This window comes from Ranitomeya variabilis, chromosome 4 (genome assembly GCF_051348905.1).
Source record: "Ranitomeya variabilis isolate aRanVar5 chromosome 4, aRanVar5.hap1, whole genome shotgun sequence".
Classification (NCBI taxonomy): domain Eukaryota; kingdom Metazoa; phylum Chordata; class Amphibia; order Anura; family Dendrobatidae; genus Ranitomeya; species Ranitomeya variabilis.
Window position 1 is genome coordinate 219811880 of NC_135235.1, and position 12256 is coordinate 219824135.

General features: G+C 46.2%; 2 protein-coding genes across 6 annotated transcripts in view; one reads left to right on the forward strand and one right to left on the reverse strand.

Moving 5' to 3' along the window:
- The window catches only part of SMG9 (SMG9 nonsense mediated mRNA decay factor), a 15362-nt gene extending 12368 nt beyond the window's left edge, over nt 1-2994 (reverse strand). Inside the window, exons 1-5 of one of the 3 annotated variants that reach the window (XM_077260031.1) lie at nt 2858-2994; nt 2589-2675; nt 586-859; nt 317-391; nt 19-244 (exon numbers count right to left, since the gene is read on the reverse strand). In XM_077260031.1, coding sequence (XP_077116146.1) covers nt 19-244; nt 317-391; nt 586-741 — 457 coding nt within the window. In that variant the 5' untranslated portion in view covers nt 742-859; nt 2589-2675; nt 2858-2994. The other 2 variants (XR_013214628.1, XM_077260032.1) reach the window with 2 other exon arrangements.
- The window catches only part of LOC143770416 (uncharacterized), a 30692-nt gene continuing 20858 nt past the window's right edge, over nt 2423-12256 (forward strand). The window contains exons 1-2 of one of the 3 annotated variants that reach the window (XM_077260030.1): nt 2423-2551; nt 8091-8203. In XM_077260030.1, the coding sequence (XP_077116145.1) occupies nt 8114-8203 (90 nt within the window). In that variant the 5' untranslated portion in view covers nt 2423-2551; nt 8091-8113. Of the gene's footprint in view, nt 2552-3071; nt 3336-8090; nt 8204-12256 lie in introns of those variants that run through there. The other 2 variants (XM_077260029.1, XM_077260028.1) reach the window with 2 other exon arrangements.

Genomic DNA, 12256 nt, shown 5'->3' on the forward strand with positions numbered 1-12256 from the left:
ACATGACCCAGCACTTACGGTCTACGTTACCGCCGGCGTTCGCCGCTGCAGCCGCCATGCCCCGGTTTTGGATCTGGTACACGGGCTGTGTGGGGCGCTGCCCTTCCTTCTCTACCTTAGCGGTGGTGGCAGCGGTGGGCGTCAGGCTTGCGCCCTCTGCCGGCGGCAGCTTTCCCTCTTCTCTGGCCTTCATAAGTACAATGGGCTTCTCCAGCACGGGGGGAGCGGATACTGCAGTTTTTGGCTAAAAGAACGAGAAAAAAATTAAATGAATAACAAAAAGCACCAGGAGGAATAACACAAGGCAACCACTCACACGCTCGGCAGCGGGCTTAGCCAGGATGATGGGCGTCTTCTGCATGGTGTAGGCAGAGTTGTCATCATTTCCATCCTGAAAATAAGGAAAGTAACAGACTCTGATAAAGAAACATTGATTTAAGGCTAAATCTCGCTACAGTTTTGTAGAGCTGCTTGTCAGGACCCCGGGAAAGCTGTAACAGGCTTGTCACAATTATGTAATACCGGATGCTGCCAGTAGGGGTCAGTCCAACGGCCGACACCCTGTGACCCCGGCTCTGCACTCACCCATCTGTCCTGCTCCCGGTCTCGCAGCATGGGGTCTCGCTCCCGGCCGGGCTCAGACAGGTTGAGGTTCCCCGGAGGACCCTGGTCCATCCAGCGACGTCTCCTGCTGCGCCCGGGGACGTACATGCTGGGCTGGCTGTGCCCGGAGTCAGACATGACGGGTTAGTACAGGGACGGATTCTTCTGCCCAGAGTTTTCTGCTCAGTAAATGGCATCGGCTTCCTGATTTCTTGGTCTTTCCAAAATCGTCATTCGCTGATAGCAAACAGAGATCCTGGAAATAATAAAGAGGATTAAGGCTATGTGCACACGTTGCTGATTTTTTGCGTTTTTTTCACGGTTTTTCCCGATAAAAACGCTATAAAACCGCAAAAAAACAGCATACAATATGCATCCCATCATTTAGAATGAATTCCGCATGTTTTGTGCACATGATGCGTTTTTTTCCGCGAAAAAAAACGCATCGCGGTAAAAAACGCAGCATGCTCATTAATTTTGCGGTTTTTTTTGCGGATTTCCCACTATAAAATGCATTGGGAAATGTCCGGAAAAAAAGGCATCAAAAACCAATGCAGATTTCTTGCAGAAAATTTCAGGTTTTTCTCAGGAATTTTCTGCAAGAATTCCTGAACGTGTGCACATAGCCTTACAGCGTCCTGTGGTCAACAGAGTCATTACTACTGTGGTCGTTACTGAGGCAGCGGGGTGCAGGGCCGCCATCATTGTAAAGGTGAGAGCCCTGCACCCGCACCATGGCGGGGGGGCTACCTACATAGCAGGGGGATCCCGGAAAATACCGTAGTAACTGAGGGAAACACCGGAAGGCAACATCGAAGTAGGGGGGAGCCCAGGACAGCAACGTCCTAGCAGGGGGGTGGGGAAAGCCCCGGAAGGCAACGTCCTAGCGGGGGGGGGGAAGCCCTGGAAGGCAACGTCGGCACAGTCTTAGCAGGGGGAGCCTCAGTCGACACAGTCGTAGCGGGGAAGCCCCAGTCGGCACAGTCGTAGCGGGGAAGCCCCAGTCGGCACAGTCGTAGCGGGGAAGGCACAGTCGTAGCGGGGAAGCCCCAGTCGGCACAATCGTAGCGGGGAAGCCCCAGTCGGCACAGTCGTAGCGGGGAAGCCCCAGTCGGCACAGTCGTAGCGGGGAAGCCCCAATCGGCACAGTCGTAGCGGGGAAGCCCCAGTCGGCACAGTCGTAGCGGGGAAGCCTCAGTCGGCACAGTCGTAGTGGGGGGGGGGGAGCCTCAGTCGGCACAGTCGTAGTGGGGGGGGGGAGCCTCAGTCGGCACAGTCGTAGCGGGGAAGCCTCAGTCGGCACAGTCGTAGTGGGGGGGGGGAGCCTCAGTCGGCACAGTCGTAGTGGGGGGGGGAGCCTCAGTCGGCACAGTCGTTGCGGGGAAGCCTCAGTCGGCACAGTCGTAGTGGGGGGGGGGGAGCCTCAGTCGGCACAGTCGTAGCGGGGAAGCCTCAGTCGGCACAGTCGTAGTGGGGGGGGGGGGAGCCTCAGTCGGCACAGTCGTAGTGGGGGGGGGGAGCCTCAGTCGGCACAGTCGTAGCGGGGAAGCCTCAGTCGGCACAGTCGTAGTGGGGGGGGGGAGCCTCAGTCGGCACAGTCGTAGTGGGGGGGGGAGCCTCAGTCGGCACAGTCGTTGCGGGGAAGCCTCAGTCGGCACAGTCGTAGTGGGGGGGGGGGAGCCTCAGTCGGCACAGTCGTAGCGGGGAAGCCTCAGTCGGCACAGTCGTAGTGGGGGGGGGGAGCCTCAGTCGGCACAGTCGTAGTGGGGGGGGGAGCCTCAGTCGGCACAGTCGTAGCGGAGGGAGCCCTGGCCAGCACCATTGCAAGGGGGGTTATTTTGGACACTGCTCAGCACAGCTACAGAGGGGGAGGCATTTTCAGGACACACCAGGACAGTCTTCTCCTAGAACAGGAGCACGGCACACCCAGCGCTCTCCCATGGACTCAGTAAGTGTCCTCTCCCCGAGTCCCCGCTGTCACTCACCAGCTCTCTCCTCTCTTCATCAGTAAACCAGCAAATGGCTCACGAGGAAATACAAGCCGCACAGGAGGTTCCGGGAGAGAAAGGTTCCTGTCAGTGACCATAGCAACAGTGTTAGAGCGGAGGCAGTCGCAGTGCTGCCATCTGATGGCCACTATATCCTGACATATATTTCTTCAAATTGTCGTCAAAATCGTAAAAAGACAACAAAAGTAAAATAAAGTGAATGTAAAAATGTCCTATAATACAAAAACAACCTGAAAATAGGACACCTTATAAAGCTAGTGACGGTCATGTGATAGAGGAGGGCGGGGCTTCGTAGACGTGTAGGGGACACAGGCGGGAAGGATGAGTGCGCGCTGTGCGGACCCGCTGCTGTGCTACACGCTGCAATGAAAGTGTGGACTAGTTACACTGTCCCCTTCGCACGGAGGAGAAGTTTGTCCCTCAGCAGCCACTGTCCCCTTGCGACGCCCGCCCCTTGGCATGCTGGGAAATGTAGTACTGCTCAGGTTGTGGCAGATTTCCTGACTACACCTCCCAGCATGCTCTGTGTACAACTTCCAGGTCACATGTTCGTCTTCTGTGTGACTTTCTCCTGGTGGGAATCAGTTTGGGGATGTTGTGAGGTGAGTGCAGGGGGCAGGGAGGCTCCTGCGTGTCTGCTGGGACGTATGGTTCCTCAGAAGCTCCAAATACTGAGTTGTGTGTACAGTTCCGACAGTGACAATGGGACAGTACAGCTGTCAGGTGAATGTCAGCTAGTGCTCCCTCTTATCAGCCATTCTGGCCTGACTGTAGGGTTAGGATATAAGGGGTAGACTGGAAGTCCCAAAATATGCCATAACCTGACCACCAGCAGAATAGTGAGTGCAGCTCTGGAGTATAATACAGGAGGTAACTCAGGATCAGTAATGTAATGTATGTACACCGTGACTGCACCAGCAGAATAGTGAGTGCAGCTCTGGAGTATAATACAGGAGGTAACTCAGGATCAGTAATGTAATGTATGTACACAGTGACTGCACCAGCAGAATAGTGAGTGCAGCTCTGGGGTATAATACAGGATGTAACTCAGGATCAGTAATGCAATGTATGTACACAGTGACTGCACCAGCAGAATAGTGAGTGCAGCTCTGGGGTATAATACAGGAGGTAACTCAGGATCAGTAATGCAATGTATGTACACAGTGATTGCACCAGCAGAATAGTGAGTGCGGCTCTGGGGTATAATACAGGATGTAACTCAGGATCAGTAATGTAATGTATGTACACAGTGACTGCACCAGCAGAATAGTGAGTGCAGCTCTGGGGTATAATACAGGATGTAACTCAGGATCAGTAATGTATGTACACAGTGACTGCACCAGCAGAATAGTGAGTGCAGCTCTGGAGTATAATACAGGAGGTAACTCAGGATCAGTAATGTATGTACACAGTGACTGTACCAGCAGAATAGTGAGTGCAGCTCTGGGGTATAATACAGGATGTAACTCAGGATCAGTAATGCAATGTATGTACACAAGGACTGCACCAGCAGAATAGTGAGTGCAGCTCTGGGGTATAATACAGGATGTAACTCAGGATCAGTAATGCAATGTATGTACACAGTGATTGCACCAGCAGAATAGTGAGTGCAGCTCTGGGGTATAATACAGGATGTAACTCAGGATCAGTAATGCAATGTATGTACACAGTGATTGCACCAGCAGAATAGTGAGTGCAGCTCTGGGGTATAATACAGGATGTAACTCAGGATCAGTAATGCAATGTATGTACACAGTGATTGCACCAGCAGAATAGTGAGTGCAGCTCTGGGGTATAATACAGGATGTAACTCAGGATCAGTAATGCAATGTATGTACACAGTGATTGCACCAGCAGAATAGTGAGTGCAGCTCTGGGGTATAATACAGGATGTAACTCAGGATCAGTAATGCAATGTATGTACACAGTGATTGCACCAGCAGAATAGTGAGTGCAGCTCTGGGGTATAATACAGGATGTAACTCAGGATCAGTAATGTAATGTATGTACACAGTGACTGCACCAGCAGAATAGTCAGTGCAGCTCTGGGGTATAATACAGGATGTAACTCAGGATCAGTAATGTATGTACACAGTGACTGCACCAGCAGAATAGTGAGTGCAGCTCTGGAGTATAATACAGGAGGTAACTCAGGATCAGTAATATAATGTATGTACACAGTGATTGCACCAGCAGAATAGTGAGTGCAGCTCTGGGGTATAATACAGGATGTAACTCAGGATCAGTAATGCAATGTATATACACAGTGATTGCACCAGCAGAATAGTGAGTGCAGCTCTGGGGTATAATACAGGATGTAACTCAGGATCAGTAATGCAATGTATGTACACAGTGATTGCACCAGCAGAATAGTGAGTGCAGCTCTGGGGTATAATACAGGATGTAACTCAGGATCAGTAATGCAATGTATGTACACAGTGATTGCACCAGCAGAATAGTGAGTGCAGCTCTGGGGTATAATACAGGATGTAACTCAGGATCAGTAATGCAATGTATGTACACAGTGACTGCACCAGCAGAATAGTGAGTGCAGCTCTGGAGTATAATACAGGAGGTAACTCAGGATCAGTAATATAATGTATGTACACAGTGATTGCACCAGCAGAATAGTGAGTGCAGCTCTGGGGTATAATACAGGATGTAACTCAGGATCACTAATGCAATGTATGTACACAGTGATTGCACCAGCAGAATAGTGAGTGCAGCTCTGGGGTATAATACAGGATGTAACTCAGGATCAGTAATGCAATGTATGTACACAGTGATTGCACCAGCAGAATAGTGAGTGCAGCTCTGGGGTATAATACAGGATGTAACTCAGGATCAGTAATGCAATGTATGTACACAGTGATTGCACCAGCAGAATAGTGAGTGCAGCTCTGGGGTATAATACAGGATGTAACTCAGGATCAGTAATGCAATGTATGTACACAGTGATTGCACCAGCAGAATAGTGAGTGCAGCTCTGGGGTATAATACAGGATGTAACTCAGGATCAGTAATGTAATGTATGTACACAGTGACTGCACCAGCAGAATAGTGAGTGCAGATCTGGGGTATAATACAGGATGTAACTCAGTATCAGTAATGTATGTACACAGTGACAGCACCAGCAGAATAGTGAGTGCAGCTCTGGAGTATAATACAGGAGGTAACTCAGGATCAGTAATATAATGTATGTAGACAGTGACTGCACCAGCAGAATAGTGAGTGCAGTTCTGGAGTATAATACAGGAGGTAACTCAGGATCAGTAATGTAATGTATGTACACAGTGACTGTACCAGCAGAATAGTGAGTGCAGCTCTGGGGTATAATACAGGATGTAACTCAGGATCAGTAATGTAATGTATGTACACAGTGACTGCACCAGCAGAATAGTGAGTGCAGCTCTGGAGTATAATACAGGAGGTAACTCAGGATCAGTAATGTATGTACACAGTGACTGTACCAGCAGAATAGTGAGTGCAGCTCTGGGGTATAATACAGGATGTAACTCAGGATCAGTAATGTAATGTATGTACACAGTGACTGCACCAGCAGAATAGTGACGGCAGCTCTGGAGTATAATACAGGAGGTAACTCAGGATCAGTAATGTATGTACACAGTGACTGCACCAGCAGAATAGTGAGTGCAGCTCTGGGGTATAATACAGGAGGTAACTTAGGATCAGTAATGTAATGTATGTACACAGTGACTGCACCAGCAGAATAGTGAGTGCAGCTCTGGGGTATAATACAGGATGTAACTCAGGATCAGTAATGTATGTACACAGTGACTGCACCAGCAGAATAGTGAGTGCAGCTCTGGAGTATAATACAGGAGGTAACTCAGAATCAGTAATGTGATGTATGTACACAGTGACTGCACCAGCAGAATAGTGAGTGCAGCTCTGGGGTATAATACAGGATGTAACTCAGGATCAGTGATGTAATGTATGTACACAGTGACTGCACCAGCAGAATAGTGAGTGCAGCACTGGAGTATAATACAGGATGTAACTCGGGATCAGTAATGTAATGTATGTACACAGTGATTGCACCAGCAGAATAGTGAGTGCAGCTCTGGGGTATAATACAGGATGTACCTCAGGATCAGTAATGCAATGTATGTACACAGTGATTGCACCAGCAGAATAGTGAGTGCAGCTCTGGGGTGTAATACAGGATGTAACTCAGGATCAGTAATGCAATGTATGTACACAGTGATTGCACCAGCAGAATAGTGAGTGCAGCTCTGGGGTATAATACAGGATGTAACTCAGGATCAGTAATGTAATGTATGTACACAGTGACTGCACCAGCAGAATAGTGAGTGCAGCTCTGGGGTATAATACAGGATGTAACTCAGGATCAGTAATGTAATGTATGTACACAGTGACTGCACCAGCAGAATAGTGAGTGCAGCTCTGGGGTATAATACAGGATGTAACTCAGGATCAGTAATGTATGTACACAGTGACTGCACCAGCAGAATAGTGAGTGCAGCTCTGGAGTATAATACAGGAGGTAACTCAGGATCAGTAATATAATGTATGTAGACTGACTGCACCAGCAGAATAGTGAGTGCAGTTCTGGAGTATAATACAGGAGGTAACTCAGGATCAGTAATGTATGTACACAGTGACTGTACCAGCAGAATAGTGAGTGCAGCTCTAGGGTATAATACAGGATGTAACTCAGGATCAGTAATGTAATGTATGTACACAGTGACTGCACCAGCAGAATAATGAGTGCAGCTCCGGAGTATAATACAGGAGGTAACTCAGGATCAGTAATGTATGTACACAGTGACTGTACCAGCAGAATAGTGAGTGCAGCTCTGGGGTATAATACAGGATGTAACTCAGGATCAGTAATGTAATGTATGTACACAGTGACTGCACCAGCAGAATATTGAGTGCAGCTCTGGGGTATAATACAGGAGGTAACTTAGGATCAGTAATGTAATGTATGTACACATTGACTGCACCAGCAGAATAGTGAGTGCAGCTCTGGGTATAATACAGGATGTAACTCAGGATCAGTAATGTATGTACACAGTGACTGCACCAGCAGAATAGTGAGTGCAGCTCTGGAGTATAATACAGGAGGTAACTCAGGATCAGTAATGTATGTACACAGTGACTGTACCAGCAGAATAGTGAGTGCAGCTCTGGAGTATAATACAGGATGTAACTCAGGATCAGTAATGTAATGTATGTACACAGTGACTGCACCAGCAGAATAGTGAGTGCAGATCTGGAGTATAATACAGGATGTAACTCAGGATCAGTTATGTAATGTATGTACACAGTGACTGCACCAGCAGAATAGTGAGTGCAGCTCTGGGGTATAATACAGGATGTAACTCAGGATCAGTAATGTAATGTATGTACACAGTGACTGCACCAGCAGAATAGTGAGTGCAGCTCTGGGGTATAATGCACTATATTATCTGTGCCTCCTTCTTCCTGTAGGTGATCATAGTCCGGAATTGGTGATGGATCCTTTTCAGGGATTTGAGGTCGGTGCTGAAGTTGAATTGAATGACGGCCTCTTGGTTGTAGAGGACTCGGCTGCAGTAAAAGTGGTAGGTACAGCAGCTTAGGTACCGTCGTGATTTATTACTTCATATATGTCCAAAGGTCAGTAATTGTTAGACGTTTCAAAAACCCAAATACATCAACCTGGTCTATTGCGGTTGGTAGCCGCTAGACAAGAAGTGATTCCAACTCAAAATTATTAATTTGAAAAAATAAATATATATATTTTTAACAAGAACATAAGACAGTGATAAGATGATAAAAAAAGACAGGACAATTAACCTCCAAAAAGAGAGGGAAATGCACAGTATGACTGCATTAAGGATATGAAGGGACCAGAATTATATACCTAGGTTAGCAGAACAACCACTAAAAATATTAAATATATTTATATATATATATATATATATATATATATATATATATATATATATATATATATATATATATATAAGTATAAAATATACTTAATTACACAGAATACCATCAATAAAGTATGTAAAAAAGTGCGGAGTGCTAGTATAAAGTGCTGCTTAGTGGAAGAGGTACATTAAGTCATTGCTAGTCTGTTTACTGTAATTTGTACATAACCCCTATCTCATGTACAGCACCATGGAATCAATGGTGCTATATAAATAATATATATATATATATATATATATATATATATATATATATATATATATATATATATATATATATATTAAAAAGGTAAATAATTAAATATTAAACCTAGGAAGATTTCATACCAGTATTATTCAAAGATGCAGGGGGATGAATTGGAGGAGTGTGCAATAATAGAGCACGTATGACACAATACACCTACAAAAACTACACTGGTCAACACAAAAAAATCATCAGCAAAGGTAATATGTCTGTTTTATGGAGTTAGATTTGCTGATTCCAAAAATCTGCTTAGTTTTTCTCTATCATAAAGTTTCTGAGATGAGAAGTATTTCTTTTATGACTTTATTTCTGCATTAAAACCATTTTACTTAATTGTGAATTTTCTTACAGGGACAACATCAGTAAAGTTTTTAGTGAGTTTTATGGGTAGGAGTATTGACAGTGCTGTCAACCAATGACTGCTTCTCGGAAAGTCACATTTTATGGGGAGTAGCTAACTGTTATGAAGCGGTATGATTTGAGTCAGTCAGAAAAGGATGGTGATGGCAGTAAGGACTGGTAGGCCAAGTACGTTCAATCACTCATGATATTAAAGTACATCTGGTCCATCTTTTTAAGTGTCCACTTGGTGATCAAGACAAAAGCTGGGCTCCTCATGTGATATGCTCAAGTTCTTCAAATGGTCTTCGTGACTGGTTGAGTATGAGGAAAGTGGCTATGCCATTTGTGTTCCCATGATTTGGAGAGAACCCAAAAATCCTAGTGATGACTTCTACTTTTTTGACAAATTGAAGGGTTTTTCTAAAATTAATTACCCTGAACTTGAATCTGCTATTAGGCCAGTTCCACATGATGGTACCTTGCCAGTTACTGTCTGGATTGGATGAAAATGGAGTAGAATATGAAGACTGTAGAGCTGAAGCTACTGACGAAGACTTGGAGACCTCAAGTCAAGATGAGTATGTACCTGATGGAGCAGCCAGAACGCTTTACTCAACTTTAATTAAAGAAGTTGTCCACTAAAATAAACTTTTTTTTCCTTTCATAAATCTTGCTATTATGTGCCACTGAAAACATCCACTGTCTTTATTTTAGCAATATTACCTTTTATCTTGTTGTAGCAGCACATCTTTAGTGCTGGATCCAGCTCTCATGGGGTTAATCGACAACTTCCTTTCTCCTGAGTTATTGTGCTCTAATACTACAAGTTCCATGATGCATTGCACTCGCCTGTAACTCTGCACCTGGCACACCCACTCCAAAACACACCCCAACCCCTCCCTCCTCTCCCCCCTCTAGCTTCAAAAAGATTTGTGATGTCATTTCTGTCCGACCTCCTCTTTTACATTTGTACAACCCACACTCCATTACACACAGATAGATAGATAACAAATAGATAGATGAATCCATACAGATATATATATATATATATACACACACACACACACAGTGGGGCAAAAAAGTATTTAGTCAGTCAGCAATAGTGCAAGTTCCACCACTTAAAAAGATGAGAGGCGTCTGTAATTTACATCATAGTTAGGCTACGTTCACATTTGCGGCCAGCGCCGCAGCGTCGGGCGCCGCAGCGGCGCCGCATGCGTCATGCGCCCCTATATTTAACATGGGGGCGCATGGACATGCGGCGCACTTGCGTTTTGCGCCGCATGCGTCGCTGCGGCGCCCACGTCGGGGCGCAGAGGACGCAGCAAGTTGCATTTTTGCTGCGTCCAAATTCAATGAAAAAAACGACGCATGCGGCGCAAAACGCAGCGTTGTGCATGCGTTTTGCTGCGTTTTTGTTTGCGTTGTGCGCTGCGGCGCCGACGCTGCGGCGCACAACGCAAATGTGAACGTAGCCTTAGACCTCAACTATGGGAGACAAACTGAGAAAAAAAAAATCCAGAAAATCACATTGTCTGTTTTTTTATCATTTTATTTGCATATTATGGTGGAAAATAAGTATTTGGTCAGAAACAAACAATCAAGATTTCTGGCTCTCACAGACCTGTAACTTCTTCTTTAAGAGTCTCCTCTTTCCTCCACTCATTACCTGTAGTAATGGCACCTGTTTAAACTTGTTATCAGTATAAAAAGACACCTGTGCACACCCTCAAACAGTCTGACTCCAAACTCCACTATGGTGAAGACCAAAGAGCTGTCAAAGGACACCAGAAACAAAATTGTAGCCCTGCACCAGGCTGGGAAGACTGAATCTGCAATAGCCAACCAGCTTGGAGTGAAGAAATCAACAGTGGGAGCAATAATTAGAAAATGGAAGACATTCAAGACCACTGATAATCTCCCTCGATCTGGGGCTCCACGCAAAATCCCACCCCGTGGGGTCAGAATGATCACAAGAACGGTGAGCAAAAATCCCAGAACCACGCGGGGGGACCTAGTGAATGAACTGCAGAGAGCTGGGACCAATGTAACAAGGCCTACCATAAGTAACACACTACGCCACCATGGACTCAGATCCTGCAGTGCCAGACGTGTCCCACTGCTTAAGCCAGTACATGTCCGGGCCCGTCTGAAGTTTGCTAGAGAGCATTTGGATGATCCAGAGGAGTTTTGGGAGAATGTCCTATGGTCTGATGAAACCAAACTGGAACTGTTTGGTAGAAACACAACTTGTCGTGTTTGGAGGAAAAAGAATACTGCATTGCATCCATCAAACACCATACCTACTGTAAAGCATGGTGGTGGAAACATCATGCTTTGGGGCTGTTTCTCTGCAAAGGGGCCAGGACGACTGATCCGGGTACATGAAAGAATGAATGGGGCCATGTATCGCGAGATTTTGAGTGCAAACCTCCTTCCATCAGCAAGGGCATTGAAGATGAAACGTGGCTGGGTCTTTCAACATGACAATGATCCAAAGCACACCGCCAGGGCAACGAAGGAGTGGCTTCGTAAGAAGCATTTCAAGGTCCTGGAGTGGCCTAGCCAGTCTCCAGATTTCAACCCTATAGAAAACCTTTGGAGGGAGTTGAAAGTCCGTGTTGCCAAGCGAAAAGCCAAAAACATCACTGCTCTAGAGGAGATCTGCATGGAGGAATGGGCCAACATACCAACAACAGTGTGTGGCAACCTTGTGAAGACTTACAGAAAACGTTTGACCTCTGTCATTGCCAACAAAGGATATATTACAAAGTATTGAGATGAAATTTTGTTTCTGACCAAATACTTATTTATTCAGTCGTCATGACAGCACTAACGAGAGAGGGGATCCGCCCTTCAGGGACAGGAAACCTACAGAGATAAAAGGGCGGCACCTCTCTCCCGCATCAGTTGGTTTCCTGTCCCTGACAGGGGACCCTACAGATGTACCTTTAAGAAGAAGGTGAAAAAAAAAGATTCTGTCCCAGATCCGAGTCACCGAGTCCGGAGGCGGGAGGTCCCCTTCCACGGTGTTGATCGCGATGCTGGAAGTGCCGCACCACAGAGGGCTGTGGGGGTAGGCAGCAGCACGG